The sequence below is a fragment of the Rhinopithecus roxellana genome, chromosome 11 (genome assembly GCF_007565055.1).
Source record: "Rhinopithecus roxellana isolate Shanxi Qingling chromosome 11, ASM756505v1, whole genome shotgun sequence".
NCBI classification, from domain to species: Eukaryota; Metazoa; Chordata; class Mammalia; order Primates; family Cercopithecidae; genus Rhinopithecus; species Rhinopithecus roxellana.
The window spans coordinates 114,402,710-114,421,917 of NC_044559.1; the positions used below are offsets into that span (position 1 = coordinate 114,402,710).

The 19,208-nt window shown below is 42.3% G+C and overlaps 1 protein-coding gene across 1 annotated transcript; it reads right to left on the minus strand.

Annotated features, from left to right (window-relative positions):
• Positions 1 to 508: 508 nt before the first annotated feature.
• Positions 509 to 18,994, minus strand: CDNF (cerebral dopamine neurotrophic factor). Its single transcript, XM_010365967.2, has 4 exons — positions 18,794 to 18,994; positions 8,283 to 8,410; positions 6,152 to 6,293; positions 509 to 798 (listed from the first exon to the last, which is right to left on the minus strand). The coding sequence occupies exons 1-4, from the start codon at positions 18,906 to 18,908 to the stop codon at positions 620 to 622; spliced, it is 564 nt and encodes a 187-aa protein (XP_010364269.1). The 5' UTR covers positions 18,909 to 18,994; the 3' UTR covers positions 509 to 619.
• Between the last annotated feature and the right edge of the window lie 214 nt (positions 18,995 to 19,208).

Genomic DNA, 19,208 nt, shown 5'->3' on the forward strand with positions numbered 1-19,208 from the left:
TAAATGTTGATATAATTGCCAAACATTGGCTATACTTATAGGGGTTCTTGATCTCTCTATTTTCTTCAAGTAGGTTTAAGTGGGTTTTCTTCCAATGGGAAAAACCAGTACTCCTGCCTGACCATTTCTGATACCAAAGAGAGCTACAATGTAGAGTGAAAACAGAACATTTACTTTAGAAAAACTTTTGATTCTGTATTTGGGATTGAAGTTGTGCATTAAATAACCTGACTGTTGTGTCTTTTGCTGTAGTCCAATATATTTTAAAATTGCATCCAGAGAGGAGTCTCTGAACGCCGCCTTCTTTCTTGGAATCAATTTACTCCATCAATTTGTCAGTAGGTCACTTTTAAGAGACAGGCAATGAAAACTGACATAGTCCTTCCAAGAAACTTATGAGAAAGGAACTTTTAGCTTTTGGTACATTGCAAATATAAGTTATCAGTAGTATTAGTTTTACTCATAAACCCAGGTAACAAAATTCTGCGGAATAATACCAACACAAAAAGCAGGAGACCAAATATGATGTATTTCCCAGTTATCCTTAATCAACATGTCCATATACTAGAGGGTCATTTTTCTCTCTAATTACAAGTCACAAATGTGCTGGCGTTGGAGATCAAAGCTCTGTTTTGGGGTGTGTCGCTGCATACTTGGGGGCCAGTTCTTGGATCAGATTCACATAGTCAGTTTTTTCCGCACAGGCCCTGCACTCCTCCCCCCAGCTATGCAGGATCTGCTTCAGCTCTGCCACTCTCATCTTCCGCAGGTCAACTGATGCCAAGTCCAGTGTTTTTTCTAGATGACAAAAAGGAAAAAAGCCAATTACAAAACAAATGGAAAAAGAAATCCCTATGAATCACTTCAAAAGGCATATAGTTTGCTTATCCCATGCTGACTACCCTATGATCCAAGGTGGGCAACGATTCCAGTTTCCATGGAAACCAAGACACACCCAGAGGAAAATGTGGTACAGCGGCCCTCTCTATTAGTGGGTTCTGCATCTGCAGACTCAACCAACCACAGATCAAAAGTATTCTAAACAAATTAAAGATAACACTACAACAATTAAAAAATACAAACAGGGCTGGGCACGGTGGCTCACGCCTGTAATCCCAGCACTTTGGGAGGCCGAGGCAGGCGGATCACCTGAGGTCAGGAGTTCGAGACCAGCCTGGCCAACACGGTGAAACCCCATCTCTACTAAAAAAAATAAAAAATAAGTGAGCATGGTGCTGGCATGCCTGTAATCCCAGCTACTTGGGAGGCTGAGGCAGGAGAATTTCTGGAACTTGGGAGATTGAGGTTGCAGTGAGCGGAGATCACACCACGGCACTCCAGCCTGGGAGACAGATTGAGAGTCTGTCTCGAAAAAAAAAATAATAATAATAATACAGTAATACAGTATAACAACTATTTACAATGATATGGGTTGGATTTGTGTCCCCACCCAAATCTCATGTGGAATTGTAATCCCCACTGTTGGAGAAGGGGCTGTTGAGAGGTGACTGGATCATGGGGGTGGACTTCACCCTAGCTTTTCTCATGATAGTGAGTTCTCACGGGATCTGTTTGTTTCAAAGTGTAGCACCTCCCCCTTTGCGCTCTTCCTCCTGCTGCAGTCATGTAAGACATGCCTCTTCCTCTTTGCCTTCTGCCATGATTGTAAGTTTCCTGAGGCCTCCCCAGCCATGCTTCCTGTACAGCCTGTGGAGCTGTGAGCCAATTAAACCTCTTTTCTTTATAAATTACCCAGTCTTAGATAGTTATTTTTCTTTTTTTTTTTTAATTTTTTTCTTTTTTTTGAGACGGAGTCTTGCTCAGCCTGGAGTGCAGTGGCGCAATCTCTGCTCACCACAACCACCATCTCCAAGGTACAAGTGATTCTCCTGTCTCAGCCTCCCAAGTAGCTGGGATTACAGGCACCCGCCATCATGCTCGGCTAATTTTTGTATTTTAGTAGAGACAGGGTTTCACCATGTTGGCCAAGCTGGTCTTGAACTCCTCACCTTAGCTGATCTGCCCGCCTCGGCCTCCCAAAGTGCTGGGATTACAGGTGTGAGCCACCGTGCCTGACTGATAGTTCTTTACAGCAATGCGGGAACAGACTAATACAAATAGCATTTTCATTGTATTAAGTATTATAAGTAATCTAGAGATGATTTAGAGTATACAGGAGAGAAGATGTGCATAGGTTATATGCAAATACTTAAGCATCAGGATTTTAGTGTCCGAGTAGGGTCCCAGAACCCCTCCTGCACAGGTAGTGAAGGACAATGGCATATACAAAGTTATTGGGATAATTTGTGTTTTTAATTTGACTTTCTTTCCAAGAGATTATATTTGCTTCAAAACTAAGGGCCTATGTAGTTCCACAATGTTTACTACCATTTGGAGCATTCTCAAGCTCAGTATTCCTAAAACAAATAGCACTGTATCCAAATTGCTACTGTTAAGGTAACAAGAAGGAAATTCATAAGAGCCAATAAGTTACTTTGGGATGGCCTTGGTTTGTGGCCAACTTGAAAGCCATAGATTGTAATTAACCAGCAAAAAGTTATGGTTCACTTTTTCTAGGAAGATGTATCTTTGGCAAAGCAAATGAGCATATACACATGACAAAGCACTATTGGGTTTTAAATAAAAATGGAAAGAAATGCAAACACGTGAATAAAATCAGGAATATTCTCGCTGAACCTTAATTGTTTGGGATCTCTGTTTTGAAACTCACCTGATGCCCAGCCCCTACTGGGATTAGGTTGCTAAATTATTACAGCACATAAAGCCCTTTTGTGTTATTCCCACTTCTCCAATGCTAGTGCTTTGGTGCCAGCCAACCTGGCTTCTAAAATTCTTGCCAATGATGCTTGTCAGTAACATCTAATCTCCTCTAGCAAGACTACTATTTCCCTGTTTATAGATTGTGTGCAGAAAATATCAAAAACTCAGTTACTTCTCAATTGCTGAAAAGATTGAGAAAAAGTCCAAAATAGAAAAAAAAATAAGCTCATCTGTAATATACCAATAATTATAATTTTCCTATCAGAAAGAGGTACTTTTCCTCTTTCAAAAGAAAGTCTAGATGGGTGTGATGGCACACACCTGTAATCCCAGCAACTCAGGAGGCTGAGGCAGGACAATCTCTTGAACCCAGGAAGTTGAGGTTGCAGTAAGCAGAGATCACTGCACTCCAGCCTGGGTGACACAGCGAGACTGTCAAAAAAAAAAAAAAAAGGTGTTTTTTGCCCCTCCCCACTTGTCCGGTGTTCACTTTGACCATGAATACAACATTTAAGTTTATTTATTAAACAATTAGTGGCAGCCTAGAATTTTTTCAGCTTTACTTCTCTTGAAAGTTCTTTCTCTTTTTTACCTCTGCATAGTAGAACACAACATTTAAAAACATTAAAAACCTAATATTTGTCAAATTATTTGTCAAAACTTTCCGGTAACGCTGTTCTAATTTAAAAGTTTGATGTTAAAAGACTTTTGTATTTGGAGGGTCAGCTATATACTGTGCTCCAGAGAACCCTTACATTTTTATAATGATTCCCTATCCTTTTTAAACACAAAGCAAGCAAATGAAAACATTCTTTTCAGGTCAAAAACCAAATGGCACCTTCCTAATTGAAAACATACTCCAACTCCACACTTGTCTTGCTTGTTAATTTCACGTCTGATTTGATAGAATACTTTTTAAAGTAGAAACTTGTGTAGCCCAAATTATTAATCTTCCACAGCACAAAGGTCCCTGTTTAATCTTATCTTTCCTGCTCACAATAGCTGGGGAGGATAATTAAGAACTATTAGTCTATTCAAGATAAGAGACTGAAGGAGAAAAATACTTTTTTTTTTTTTGTAAATGTCAGTAGTTTGAGTTTTTCTATAGAACTTGGTATCTGGCATTAACTTTAAAAAGAAGAAAACCTCTGTGATGCCCCCAAACTCCAAAGTAAAGGGCCACACAAAGATTAAAACTAGTTCACAGCTCCCCAAGGGCCTCTAGTGGCCAGCATCGCCAAAACATTAGGTAGTCATTTCTTCTCAATAATATCTGATTTGTTTTTCCATTGTTTAAGGAGCCTTGTAAGATTCCTTGGATATAGGAGAAATTATTCATAATAAAATTGTTGAATTAAAAAAATCAGAAGAGGTTTGTGATATTGGCTTTTATTTATTTTTATTTTATCTATTTATTTTTTAGATGGGGTTTCACTCTGTCACTCAGGCTGGAGTGCGATGAAAAAATCACAGTTCACCAGAGCCTTGACCTCCCAGGCTCAGATCCTCCCACTTCAACCTCCTGAATAGTTAGGACTACAGGCACTCAACACCACACCTGGCTAATTTTTGTATTTTTGTAGAGATGGGGTTTCACCATGTTGCCCAGGTTGGTCTTGAACTCCTGGGCTCTAAAGAGCTGCCTGCCTTGGCCTCCCAAAGTGCTGAGGTTACAAGTGTGAGCTGTCGCATCCGGCCAGGTTTGTGAATATTGTTTATACGGACTCAGTGATTTCTGCCCCTATTTCATGGCTTGGAAGCCAATAAAAAAGGGATGCCTACTCTAATAACTACCCTGGAAGTTAGGACTTGTGCTTTGCAAGTTGAGAAGTAGGTTGCCTTTGGTAACTTTCAACAGTAAACCTACTTACACCTAGTTATGTGGCTATAGGTACATAGGACTATTACACGGCTGTGTTGGAAAATAAGACTAAAATAACTTAGAGATGGATGTTAATTACTTAGGTAGTTGACAGTACTACATTGGGTATGTAATGTATGTAAAACAATGACTTAAACAAAAGGAATGGAGTGGGATTTCAGGTGTCATGGATAGGCTGAGGAAGGAATTCCCCATCCTTTTATGACACCCACTCAATCTACCTAAATGTCTAGCCCAGATACAAATCATGGTAAAAGAATAGATCTATCCATGTGAAATGTATGGGGCCAAGGATAACGCTTTAAAATAGGACATCTCCTGGCCGGGCATGGTGGCTTACACCTGTAATCCCAGCACTTTGAGAGACCAACGCAGGTGGATCACCTGAGGTCAGGAGTTCAAGATCAGCCTGGCCAATATGGCGAAACCTCGTCTCTAATAAAAATACAAAAATTAGCCAGGCATGGTGGTGCGTGCCTGTAATCCCAGCTACTTGGGAGGCTGAGGCAGGAGAATCGCTTGAACCCGCGAGACAGGGGTTGCAGTGAGCCAAGATCGCATCACTGTACTCCAGCCCGGGTGACAAAGTGAGACTTCGTCTCAAAACAACAACAACAAAAACATAGGACATCTCCTTCCTTGCCTTGCTGTTTGTTTTGGGCACCCTCTGATAAGCTATTTCACCAGGCAAAACCTGATTTGATGTGAATAACCAATTTCCTATCATTTAAAGCTGGCAGAACGGGAGCTCTGCCTAGGAAGGAAGTCATAGTCATCTTTACATCTTCAAAGTCCTTGTCTCATCTTTGAATAGGTACCAATTTTGTTTTAATAGATTACCATGATCTAAATCACCAGGAGGGAGTAGCTGCTCTCTTCAGATGTTGAGATTTTCCTTGACATACATATCTGGCATTGTCTTCGTGTGTTAGGAGTTTAAACTCTGTGATTTTGGTGGCAATTTTTTTTTTTTTTTTGAGACGGAGTCTTGCTCTATCACCCAGGCTGGAGTGCAGTGGCCGGATCTCGGCTCACTGCAACTGCCGCCTCCCAGGTTCAAGTGATTCTCCTCCTTCAGCCTCCCAAGTAGGTGGGACTACAGGCGCCCGCCACCACGCCCAGCTAATTTTTTTTTTTGTATATTTTTAGTAGAGACAGGGTTTCACTATATTGACCAGGATGGTCTTGAACTCCTGACCTTGCGATCCACTCGTCTTGGCCTCCCAAAGTGCTGGGATTAAAGGCCTGAGCCACCGCGCCCGGCCTCGTTGGCAATTTTAACCTAATGCTAATTATGCCTGTACTATTTATTTGTCTTCCCGCAACGAAACTCAAATGGCCATAGGTACCATTCATCATCCCAGCAACTTATGGATGAGTGGTGAATTCCTTTCCTTTTAACACTGAATTTTTAGAAGGCATGGCCCCAAGGTTAGAGGTCTGGGAATCCATTGGACCTACTGGGAAAAACATGGGGCTATGTGATACCATATTTCAGCTCACAGATCTGGCTATCCAACTTCTTCAGCTTCTCACAAATCTTCATTGCAGGCATATGCACGCTCATTGGGCGTGTGACTTCACTTAGGATCTTCGTGGCTGCGTCTTTTGTGGCTCCTAGATAATAGCACTTAAGGAAAATGAAGAGAATTGAGTGTTCCAGACAATGAAGACAGCAAGGAATACAGTATCAAGAAGTAAGAAAGAGGTAGGCTGGGCACGGTGGCTCATGCCCATAATCCCAGCACTTTGGGAGGTTGAGGTGGGCAGATCATTTGAGGTCAGGAGTTCGAGACCTGCCTGGCCAACATGGTGAAACCCCATCTCTATTAAAACTACCAAAATTAGCCAGGCATGCTCGCTTGAACCAAGGAGGCGGAGGTTGCAGTGAGCCGAGATCGTGTCAGGGCACTCCAGCCTGGGCGACAGTGAGACTCCATCTCAAAAAAAAAAAAAAAAAAAAAAAAAAAAAGAACAAGAAGGAGAAGAAGAAGAAAAAGAAAGAGGTTAACCTCGTTTTCCTGGTTCAGCTATTACATTTTAACCCCTGCTGACTAAGCCACCAGGAAACAAGTGACTCCATTCTCGTGATCATCCTAATTAGACGTGCCCTACAATCACATGGTATTCAAAGACTAATGAGCTGACACTAAGTATTTTGTCTGTGCCAGGTGCTGCTCTCAGTGCTTTAAAGGTATTAACTTACTTATGCCTCACAACAATCCTGTGAATTAAGTACTATTATTTTCTGTATTTTATACCCAAGCCAGCTGAAGTTCCCCCCATCTAGCAATAGAAGAGACAAAACTATAAAACCCAGCACATTGGCTCTAGAGTCCACGTCTTTTCCCATCAGGCAATTCTGACATTCAAGTTCCCTGACTTCAGAATTTTACATTTAAAAATATAAACGTTGGCTGGGCACAGTGGCTCACACCTGTAATCCAAGTACTTTGGGAGGCCAAGGCGAGTGGATTGCTCGAGCTCAGGAGTTTGAGATCAGCCTGAGCTACAATGTCAAACCCCGTCTCTACAAAAAAAAAAAAAAAAAAAAAAAAAAAAAATCCCAAAATTGACTGGACATGGTGGCATGTGCCTTAGTCCCAGATACTTGGGAGACTGAGGTGGAAGGATCACTTGAGCCTGGGAGGTTGAAGCTCCAGTGAGCAAAGATCACGGGGACTCTAGCCTGGGCAACAGAGGGAGACCCTGTCTCAAAAAAATATAGATAGATACAGATAAACGGCATGAGCTTTACAATATGTCCATGGTGAGCAGTCAACATGCAGATGTAACTGACAATCTGACAATTTTAGGCAAAAAGGAATTGGCCCCAAATTGTCTTTAGTGATATAAAACAGTATCTTGAAACAAGCCATATGTGTATACCCAGGAAACACCATATTAATGCCATTAGAAGAAAATATAAATACTTCATGAATTACATACAAATAATAATGTAAAATATTTTGATAAGTTTGACTAATTGTCTTGGTAAGAATCGGAAAACCCACCCACTCTTATGATGGTAAATTCTTATTAGGAATTCAGTTTCATAATTTCATTTAAGAAAACATAGAATTGGGCTGGGCATGGTAGCTCACACTTGTAATCCCAGCACTTTGGGAGGCTGAGGCAGGCAGATCACCTAAGGTCAGGAGTTCAAGACCACCCTGGCCAACATGGTGAAACTCTGTCTCTACTAAAAATAAATAATTAGCAGGGTGTGGTGGTGCACACCTGTAATCCTAGCTACTCGGGAGGCTGAGGCACAAGAATGCTTTCAACCCAGGAGGCAGAGGTTGCAGTGAGCTGAGACTGCAATACTGCACTCCAGCCTGGGCAAGAGAGCAAGACTCTCTCTCAAAAAAAAGAAAAAAGAAAACATAGAATTGGTTGCCTGTGGTATACTCAGAAAGTAAAGTAACACTGGAAATATTCTGGATGAAAACACGCAGAACTACATGTCACTGGAAGATGGATTTCTGCTTGCTGCGTGCTCTAAGATGGACATGCTTGAGGCAAACATATAAGTAGGATGACATCATGTCTAAGAAATGAAACTATTAGCAGTTTTCTTCAAGCACATGGGGAAAATGAAAGGTGAAATTAACCATACCAGGCGGTTTTCTTTTCCTTTGGTATCCAAGCAAAAGCTGATCAATTCTTTCTCTATTGTGTCCAGTGAAAAGTTAACTCCTCTGTCTATCAATGACTTGTAGAATCGGTTCAAAAATTCTTTACATACTGGAAGGAACAAATAAATATGTCTGCATGCACAACTTAACCACTACCACACCTATGCATATGACCCACTAACCACATTAAAAAGTCCATATGGGGCCAGGCATGGTGGCTCACGCCTGTAATCCCAGCACTTTGAGAGGCTGAGGTGGGCAGATCACAAGGTCAGGAGATCGAGACCATCCCAGCCAACATGGTGAAACCCCATCTCTACTAAAATACAAAAAGATTAGCCAGGCATGGTGGCACGCGCCTGTAGTCCCAGCTACTCAGGAGGCTGAGGCAGGAGAATCACTTGAACCCAGGAGGTGGAGGTTGCAGTGAGCCGAGATCTTACCACTGCACTCCAGCCTGGCAACAGAGCAAGACTCCGTCTCACAGAAAAAAAAAAAAAAAAAGTCCATATGAGTCAATGCTTCATGACAGTGGATTCCAATGCTAAGTAAGAATGATTTGGGGGCCAGGCATGGTGGCTCACACCTGTAATCCCAGCACTTTGGGAGGCAGAAGCAGAAAGATCACTTGAGCCCAAGAGTTTGAAGTCAGTCTGGACAACATAGTGAGACCCTGTCTCTACTACAAATATATATATATATGCCAGGCATGGTGATGCATGCCTCTAGTCTGAGCTACTCAAAAGGCTGAGGTGGGAGGGTCACTTAAGCCTGGCAAATGGAGGCTGCAGTGAGCTATGATCAAGTCACTGCACTCCAGCCTGGGTGACAAAGCGAGACCCTGTCTCAAGAAAATAAAAAATATAAATAAAAAGAATGATTTCAGGCCTGTTGTTATTAGTTTAGTATTGGGCCGAAATGCAGTGGACACGTATCAGTTTATTAAATCAATCAATCATTGGAACCAAGTTCTATCTAAAATAATAACTTTTCCACAAAATTTGGCTAACCCTAAAAGAAAATATACCCATCTATAGGCTACCATTTTGGGACAGCATAATTGTAAGCACAGAGAAAAACCTGAATAAGAATCTTGAATGAAACCCCTTGGTGATCTGCATAAGTCTTTATCTCCATCATTATGAGCCTAAAGTGAAACCAGGCTGGGCACGGTGGATCACGCCTATAATCCCAACACTTTGGGAGGCCAAGGTGAGAGCATCTCTTGAGGCCAGGAGTTTGAGACCAGCCTGGGCAACACAGTGAGACTCTGTCTCTGCACAGGCTGTGGTCCCAGCTACTGAGGAGGCTAAAATGGGAGGCTTGTTAGGTCATTTCTTCTAGTTCCTTATTTCTTGAAGATATTTTCAAGCTTGTTTTTTATATCTTTAAACACACTAAACATAATTATTTTATGATCTGTGTCTGAAAATTTCAGTATCTGAAGTCTTCAGAGATTTTTTTTTAAGACGAAGTCTCACTCTGTCACCCAGGCTGAAGTGCAATGCCGCAATATCTACTCTGCAACCTCTGCCTCCCTGGCTCAAGTGATTCTCCTGCCTCAGCCCCTTGAGTAGCTGGGATTAAAGGTACCTGCCACCATGACCGGCTAATTTTTATATTTTCAGTAGATACAGGGTTTCACCATGTTGGCCAGGCTGGTCTCAAACTCCTGACCTCAAGTGATCCGCCCGTCTCGGCCTCCCAAAGTGCTGGGATTATAGGCGTGAGCCACTGCATCAGGCCCAGAGTACGTTTCTGTTTGTTGTTTCCACAGGTTCTTGTTCCTGGTGCCTTGTTTCTTTGTGTGCTTGCTTATCTTGCACCACATGATACTCATACCCCTCAAATCTTATTTGTGAAGATTGTTTGAAGCCTGAGATGAATGAGCATTATTTCCAGTAAGGATTTGTGTTTGTATTTCTCAGGGCCTAAGGGTAACTAGCCAGGTGCTGCTTTAAACTAAATATATAGCTTGAAGTTTTGGGGCCCCTGATGTGAATTTTGGCTGCAAATACAAGTGAGGGATGTTTTGTTGTTATCACCTCTCAGAGATACATATTTTTTCTTTTTTCTACTTTGCTCAGTGTCAAGGTAAATTTCCTTATAGTCCCCTATGGGTAGGGATGGGTTAGGTTTATGTTCTATGTTTCTTTATTTATTTATTTATTTATTTTATTTTTTTTTTTTTTTTTTTTTTTTTTTTTTTTTTTTGAGACGGAGTCTCGCTCTGTCGCCCAGGCTGGAGTGCAGTGGCCGGATCTCAGCTCACTGCAAGCTCTGCCTCCCGGGTTTACGCCATTCTCCTGCCTCAGCCTCCCGAGTAGCTGGGACTACAAGCGCACGCCACCTCGCCCGGCTAGTTTTTTTGTATTTTTTTAGTAGAGACGGGGTTTCACTGGGTTAGCCAGGATGGTCTCGATCTCCTGACCTTGTGATCCGCCCGTCTCGGCCTCCCAAAGTGCCGGGATTACAGGCTTGAGCCACCGCGCCCGGCCTCTATGTTTCTTTAAACATAAAAAAACCTAACTTCTATGCCTGATTATTCCAATACCTGAAGTCATTGCAGGGGTGTGCCTCTTCTGTTTTTTTGTCCCAGCTGGCTATCACTTATTGTGCCCTTCTTCCCTAGGGGTTCGAGCCTTTTCTAAGAGAGAGCTCTATTTCTTAGAACTTTAACTGTATGAATTCTTTGAGGACTAGGTTGAATGTGAGTTCCTGTAAGAAAGACTCACATTTGCTGGCTGGGCGCAGTGGCTTATGCCTGTAATCCCAGCACTTTGGGAGGCTGAGGTGAGTGGATCACCTGAGGTCAGAGGTTTGAGACCAGCCTGGCCAACATGGTGAAACCTGTCTCTACTAAAAATACAAAAATTAGCCAGGAGTGGTAGCGGGCACCTGTAATCCCAGCTACTTGGAAGGCTGAGGCAGGAGAAATGCTTGAACCCAGGAGGCGGAGGTTGCAGTGAGCCGAGATCATACCATTGCACTCCAGTCTGGGTGACACGAGTGAAACTCCATCTCAAAAAACAAAACAAAAACAAAAACAAGACTCACATTTGCTCATGCCTGAGGGTATGAAAATCACTTTCAACTAAACGATCAGTTCAAGATGTTTCAGATCATCCTAGCAGTGTGATGGGGCCTTTGGCCCCTACCTATGGGCATGAACTTCTAATTATGAGTTACCAAGTAAGAGTTTTGTTTTTCCTTTTACTCAGTAAAAAAGTTCAAGTTAAACCATTCTTTTTGAGACGGAGTCTCGCTCTGCCGCCCAGGCTGGAGTGCAGTGGCCGGCTCTCAGCTCACTGCAAGCTCCGCCTCCCGGGTTCACGCCATTCTCCTGTCTCAGCCTCCCGAGTAGCTGGGACTACAGGCGCCCGCCTCGTCGCCCGGCTAGTTTTTTGTATTTTTTAGTAGAGACGGGGTTTCACCGTGTTAGCCAGGATGGTCTCGATCTCCTGACCTCGTGATCCGCCCGTCTCGGCCTCCCAAAGTGCTGGGATTACAGGCTTGAGCCACCGCGCCCGGCCTTAAACCATTTCTTTTAGTCTCTAAAGATGGAAATAGGTTGTAGTTATTTTCAGTTCACCCTTTAAAACGAAGGGCTAGTTCTTTGGGGCCCTGAATTCACTGGGAGAGGATCTGCTCTCACACTCCTAACTTGGAAATGCCTGGGACTTGTGTTCATTTAGCCAAAACCATGAAAACTTTAGTTCAGATCACCTGGCTAACAAATGATTCAAGGTAAAGCCAGCTTCAGTGCCCCCTTCAACCCACTGGACTCCCACTTCTACTCTGTAGTTGGCTTCTGGGTATGCCTTCCCAACTCATACTTCACAATATTTTCACATTTTTTATTTTCAGTTGTTTCTAGATGACTGGCCAATCATGTCATCTTTTAGAGTTTAAAGTCATATATATTTAAATTTTATTACTTTATTTATTTATTTATTTTTTTCCAAGACAGAGTCTCACTCTGTTGCCTAGGCTAGAGTGCAGTGATGCGATCTCAGCTCACTCAGCAACCTCCACCTTCTGGGGTTCAAGCAATTCTCCTGTCTCAGCCTCCTGAGTAGCTGGAACTACTGGCGTGTGCCACCACACCTGGCTAATTTTTTGTATTTTTAGTAGAGACGGGGTTTCACCGTGTTAGCCAGGATGCTCTCGATCTCCTCACCTCGTGATCTGCCCACCTTGGCCTCCCAAAGTGCTGGGATTACAGGCATGAGCCACTGTGCCCAGCCCATATATTTTTATTTCTAATGTTATCAACATGAACAGAATACTAAATGTAATAGCCAGTCATTCATGTTTTTAACAAATATTAAGCGACTAGTAAGTGCAAAACAGTGTTCTAGGTTCCTGAGATTCAGTAATGAAGAAAACAAAGTCCTTGCCCTTGAGCGTTACATCTGATAGAAGAAATAAAGGTATAGGTAGCAAAGAATAAACATAAACATGGTAAGGAGGATGGAGGGTGACAAAGTAATAGTATGATTCTTAATGGGTTGGTTAGGAAAGGTCTCTTAGGTAAACTCATATTCAAGCAGACACCTGAAGGAAGTGGAAGAACAATTTCAGTGGATGACTTGAGAAAAACTCCACAGGCAGAAGGGACAGCAAGTACCAAGGCTCAAATGCAGGAGTGTCCTTGGTGGCTTCAAGGAACAGCCAGAAGGCCAGTGTGGCTAAAGTAGAGGGAGGAAGAGGGAGGTGTGTAGCAAATGAGATCAAATAGGCAGCAGCATGCCGGGGCATCCAGGGTCTTTCAAGCATGGTGAGGTCTCTGGATGTCGCTCTGAGAAGGGAAGCCGTTTAAGGTTTTGAGTAGAGAAGAGCTATGGTCTGACATGATTTATAAAGGATGTCTCTGAAGGCTGTCTGAAGAAAGGATTACAAGGAAGCAGAAAAGAAAGCAGGGAGACCAGCTGACCAGTTTAGAGGTTCTCAAAATAGTTGCATCTCTTAGACCAGGGTAATAGCTATAGCGGTCAGGAAAAGTGGTGACACTCTGGACCTATCTTTAAGGAAGAGCCAAAATAATTCACTAATGAGCCAGATGTTAACATGTCAGGTTGGGGGGTGAGAGAGAGTAATCAAAGATAATCCCAATAATTTTGGCCAAGAAATTGGAACCGTGGAGTTGCTATTTGCTGAAATGAGGAAGACTGCAGGAGAAGCAAGTTTATGGTGACAAGCAGGAATCTAATTTTTTTTTTTTTTTTTTTTTTTTTTTTGAGACAGAATCTTGCTCTGTCGCCCAGGCTGGAGTGCAGTGGCATGATCTTGGCTCACTGCAAGCTCCAACTCCCGGATTGAAGTGATTCTTGTGCCTCAGCCTCCTGAGTAGCTGGGATTACAGGTGCGTGTCAACACACCTAGCTAATTTTTGTATTTTTAGTAGAGATGGGGTTTCGTTATGTTGGCCAGGCTGGTCTCTAACTCCTAACCTTAGGTGATCCGCCTGCCTCAGCCTCCCAAAGTGCTGGATTACAGGTGTGAACCACCACGCCTGGCCAGAATCCAGTCTTGACATACGAAGTTCAAGATGCTTCCAGACATCTGTGATGGTTAATTTTATGTAGCAATGATGAAATTAACACTTAAATTGATGAACTCTGAGTAAGGCAGATTGGCCTCCATAATGTGGGTGGGCCTTACCCAACTAGTTGAGGGCCTGAATAGAACGAAATAGACCAGCCTCCCTGACAGAGAGGGAATTCTCCAGCAGACTCCCTTTAGACTTCATTCGTACCACAGGCTCTCCTGGGTCTCCAGCCTGCTTGCCCACACTGCTGATTTTGGACTTCTCAGCCTTCATAATCTTGTGAGTCAATTCCTTATAATAAATCCCTTTTTATATAGATAAATATTATAGATATTAAGAAGATATATAGATATAGATTATGTGTTCTGTTTGGTCCTATTGGTTTTATTTCTCTGGAGAACCTTGACTAATATAACATCCAACTGGAAACAGTGAGAAGGCAGCTAGATATAGAAATTTGAAGATCAGGTATAAGATCTAGGATGAATATATAAATCTGGAAGCCATCAACATTTAAATGGCGTTTTTAAGATGAGAACACAAAGTAAGGAGAGATGGAAAAGAGACACAGTCCTGGGTCTCAGCCTTGTGAAATCCCAATGTTTAGCAATTGGGAAGATGGAAAACAACCAGAAAAAGACTGAAAGGAGCAGGCAGTGAAGTAGGCTAAGAACAAAGAGTGAGTGTTATTCCAAAAGGCAAGTGAGCACAGTGTTAAAAGGAATGTATAATGGGCCTGCTGTGTTAAATGTGAAAAATGAGATCCCTCTCAACATGTATTTTGCTGAGTTTAATTAGCAAATATATTCAGTATGCAAAGAAGAAACCCGCTGTAATGATCAATGCTACAAGTCACCAGAAACTGTCATTAGGCTAGGCATGGGGGTTCACGCTTGTAATCCCAGCACTTTAGGAGGCCAAGGCTGGCGGATCACTTGAGCTCAGGGTTTCAAAACCAGCCTGAGCAACACAGTGAAACCTCATCTCTATTAAAAATATAAAAAATTAGCTGGGCGTAGTGGTAAGCACCTGTAGTCCAGCTACTCAGGAGGCTGAGGAGGGAGGATCACTTTAGCCCGGGAGACAGAGGTTGCAGTGAGCTGAAACTGTGCCACTGCACTCCAACCCGGGCGACAGAGTTAGACTCTGTCTCAAAAAAAAAAAAAAAAAGGAGAAGAAAAAGAAAAAGAAGCTACCATCAAAGTCTCCTAGTAACCTCTAATTCTTTTCTCATACAAAAGAAACCCCCAGTATTCCAGTGCCTCATTGCTCTTAAGTATTTCCCACAATATACCTTCATGATTTCTATACCTCAACTATCATTCTGCCAATGTATCATCTAGCTGATGAAAGTTAGCAATACTAACTTGTCCTTTTCAAGATGTACATTTGACTCAGTAAGATACCCAAAATTTTATCACAGCATATATGCATACATTTCTTCAACAAACTGAGCACCTACCATATGCCATGCAGTATGGTAGCTGCTGGAAATGATGTGGTGAGAGACACTGCCTTGACTTTCAGAGGAGACCAAAACAATATGAGAAGTGTGTTAGATACTGTGGGAAAACAAAAGAGCGGCACCTGGAGGAAACTGGGAAACCGCTGAGTACTAAATAAGGACTAAATAAGTACTAATAAGGACTGAGTACTAATATTTAGTACTAATACTCAATAAGTCCTTATTTAGTACTAATACTAAATAGTATTAAATACTGATTTAATAGTATTTAATTTAATAGTATTAAATACTAATTTAATAGTATTTAATAGTATTAATACTAATTAGTACTGAATAAGGACTTATTTAGTATTAGTACTGAATAAGGACTTATTTAGTATTAGTACTGAATAAGGACTTATTTAGTATTAGTACTGAATAAGGACTTATTTAGTATTAGTACTGAATAAGGACTTATTTAGTATTAGTACTGAATAAGGAAATAATATGATAGCCCTGCCAGGGGACTAGATGGGAGGGAGACAGGCAGCAGGAAGAATGCTGTTTTGACAATACGGAGGGGAAAACTGGTGAAGGTCTGCAAGGAAGTCCTGGACTTGGGTAAGGAGAAAGGAGCAGGGCCAGTCAGGAGGTACAATCAACGATGCAGTGATTGGTTTGCTGTAAGGGATAAGGGAGAAAGAGAAGTCTAGAATCTAAGCTAGTTGACCAAGTAGTTGGCCCATGCTGTCACCATAAGCATGACAGTAACAGGTTTAGTGGAGTGAGAAGGGAAGGAGATGATGACTTGGTTTTTTTGACTGTGTGAATGTTGAGGTATACCATATCTAAGAAGGCATGTTCACCGGTCAATCGGATGCAAGGTCTGGGACTCTAGAAAGGTCAGTGGATATAAGCTTAGAGATTTATTAGACTGGAGGTAGGTTGCTTTGGGTTGCCAAGAAGAGTGTGTAGACCGAGAAGAGAGCAGAGGGCAGAACCCTGGAAAATTCTAAGCCATGGCTAGAGGATCAGAAGCCCACAAAGACACACTGGACAAGTGGGCATAGAGACACGAAGGAAAAAAGCAGTATCGTGACCATGAAGAGAAGATAGTTCCTGAAAGGGAAAGATGTCAGTTGTGTCACACGCCACAAAGAAGTCAAGGTAAGAAAGGAAACTCATTTTCTGGACTTACATGAAGAGAATAACCTTGCCATAAATGCCCTAACAAATTAGTAACTTCTTAAGTTTTCTAGGATGTCTTTATTGCTAAAATAACCTCAGATAGCCGTAATTCTTTTATTTACATTGTGGTTTTATATTTATTAAAGATAGTTCTATAAGTGAATCTATAATTATTTTAAAATAAAAAGTTGTTTAAAATAGTCCCATAATATAATCCTTTAAAGGAGACTTGGAAATATTTACATTTTTCCAGTAAACCTCACATTAGCTAACGTAGGATTCACAAACTTGAATATCTACAGGGGCCAGGCAAGGAAAAAGAAGAGTTAAGCAATTTGAATTGGGGCGGAGTGGGGGTGGCAAACAACTCAAAACCCATGTCCTTTCTAAAAACAGCAGCCAATAGCCAATTCTACTATATTGCCATAAGGGCCAATCTTGCCAGGTCATCCGGTTTTTTGAGAAAAGCCAGAAATATGAATTTTTACATAAAATTTCCCAATTTTAAAATGTACCCAGCGAATTTAATTTTTTTCAAAATATTTTATAAATGTAACAAAATATATCAATAGGTCTGAGACGGCTCATGAATCATTTAGTTTTTTTACCTTCACTCTAGAGTATATATAATATGGCATTTTAATCTTATACATTGAGAAGAAATTAAGTTGTAAATAAGAAAGGAAGCTGAGGAGGGAGGATCACTCATAAGCAGTAATACAGCTGGATGCAGAATCTAGTTCTTTTAGTCACCAAACTGTTATGTCTTTCCTCTGCGATTATACGGCTTCTTTACCTAACAAATGAAACATATACACAGGTTAGTCAGACATGCAAGTTAATAATCACAGCATGCTGTAATAAATTTAGGACAGACAGCATAAGCTTTCCACTTAATTAATCCAGATGCTGTCTCTACTGAAATGTTTGTAAGTGGGAGCTCCAGATGAGTCATCAAATCAATTGTCTTTGCCTCACAAATTCTGCTTTAAAAGTATAGAACACAATCATAGCACAGTTTTGAGCAAAATTATAACTTAGCTAAATAAATATCTATATCAAATAATAACATCATGTAGATATTTTAAATTTCTGGAGAAAAGTTTAAATTATTGCAGAGCTGATAGAAAGCTGGGCTCCACTTATCTTAAGGACTAGGCCGCTGTGGCTCACGCCTGTAATCCCAGCACTTTGGGAGGCTGAGACGGGCCAATCACCTGAGGCCAGGAGTTCAAGACCAGTCTGGCCAACATGGTGAAACTCCATCTCTACGAAAAATATAAAAATTAGTTGGGCTTGGTGGTGGTGCCTGTAGTACCAGCTACTCGGGAGGCCGAGGCAGGAGAATCGCTGGAACATGATGGTGGAGGCTGCAGTGAGCCAAGATTGTGCCACTGTACTCCAGCCTGGGTGACACAGCGAGACTCTGTCTCAAACAAAAACAAAAACAAAAAACAAAAACATAACTTTAGTACGACTATATCCATCCATTCACTCAACATATATGATGAACCTACAATTTCCTGTTCTCTAGGGATATATTTTCCAGCTCAGGGCATATACATTTAAACTAATCATTTTCAGTAAAACATGGAGTGAGCGCTACAGGAGTACAGAAGGAAGGGGCTAGCATAGCCACTTCTTTGCCTTTGCTAACAGATCTCTAGAGTATGCTGATTTTGCAAAAACCAAACTCTCAAGAGCTAGGGGACTTGGTGGGACACAGACTCATGTATTCTGACTGCAAGTTCACAGCTGAGATACCGTGAACAAAAAGGAATCACTCTTTCGTATTCCTCTCTTTCCCAAGGAGTCAGTGTACTCCTTTGCAAAGCAACTTTCACCTATAGAGTCCTAACAAATATTAGCTATGTTTTCTGATTTAAGTCACTCAACTCAATGCCATGTTTTGTTTTCCTTTTGGGAGTCACCAACTAGCTTGGACTTGAAAGACGTCTTCTGTGCAAGGGGAAGCAAATCTTACTGGTTGGAAGCAGCAGAATCAATCTGGCGCCAGGATCATCTGAATCTAGCAATCTTTGCACAAACTCTAATCCAAATACAAACCCACCAGCTTTTACTGCTGAAGTTTAATATTCACAGCAAAACCACAACGTGACCTCACGTTGCCACTGGGCCCGGCTTGAGCTTTTGCTCGAGCTGGGTTTGGGCGATCTAAAACGAGGGACAGGGCCTGCATTTCCTGGGTGAAATGTTATTTATAGCCAGGGCCAGAAGAAGCCAAAGCCTACAGCAGTTGCGCTGCAGCGCGGGGCCGCCGCCATGCAAGCAGGTCTCATACCGCTCACCTTCACAGTCTGCCCCCGGTCGCCCCCCAGCCTCCTGGCCCTGCGCCAGCACCGGGTGTGAGACCCAAAGCCCGGCGCAAAAGGCCACCACGGCAACTGGGCTCGCGCACCACATGCTGGGACAGCAGCTTCAATCGCCTCCGCCACCCGCACCCACCGCCCACCGAGCTGCCGAAGCGAGCTGAGTACGAGGTTGGAAAGAATCTGCCGGTAGTTGCCAGGACAAATGACGCAACTGAACTGAGAGTTTCCATTGGCTCTCACGGAAGGGACAGGAAGGGGGCGGAGCGTAAAAGCCTTTTCCCGGCCCTCCCTGGTTGCGCGTGCGCACTGTGCAGTTCCGCAGAGCGCAGAGACACGCGCTGAAGCTGCTCGCGTACTGCGCGTGAAGAAAGGCAGAACCTTCACGCTGATT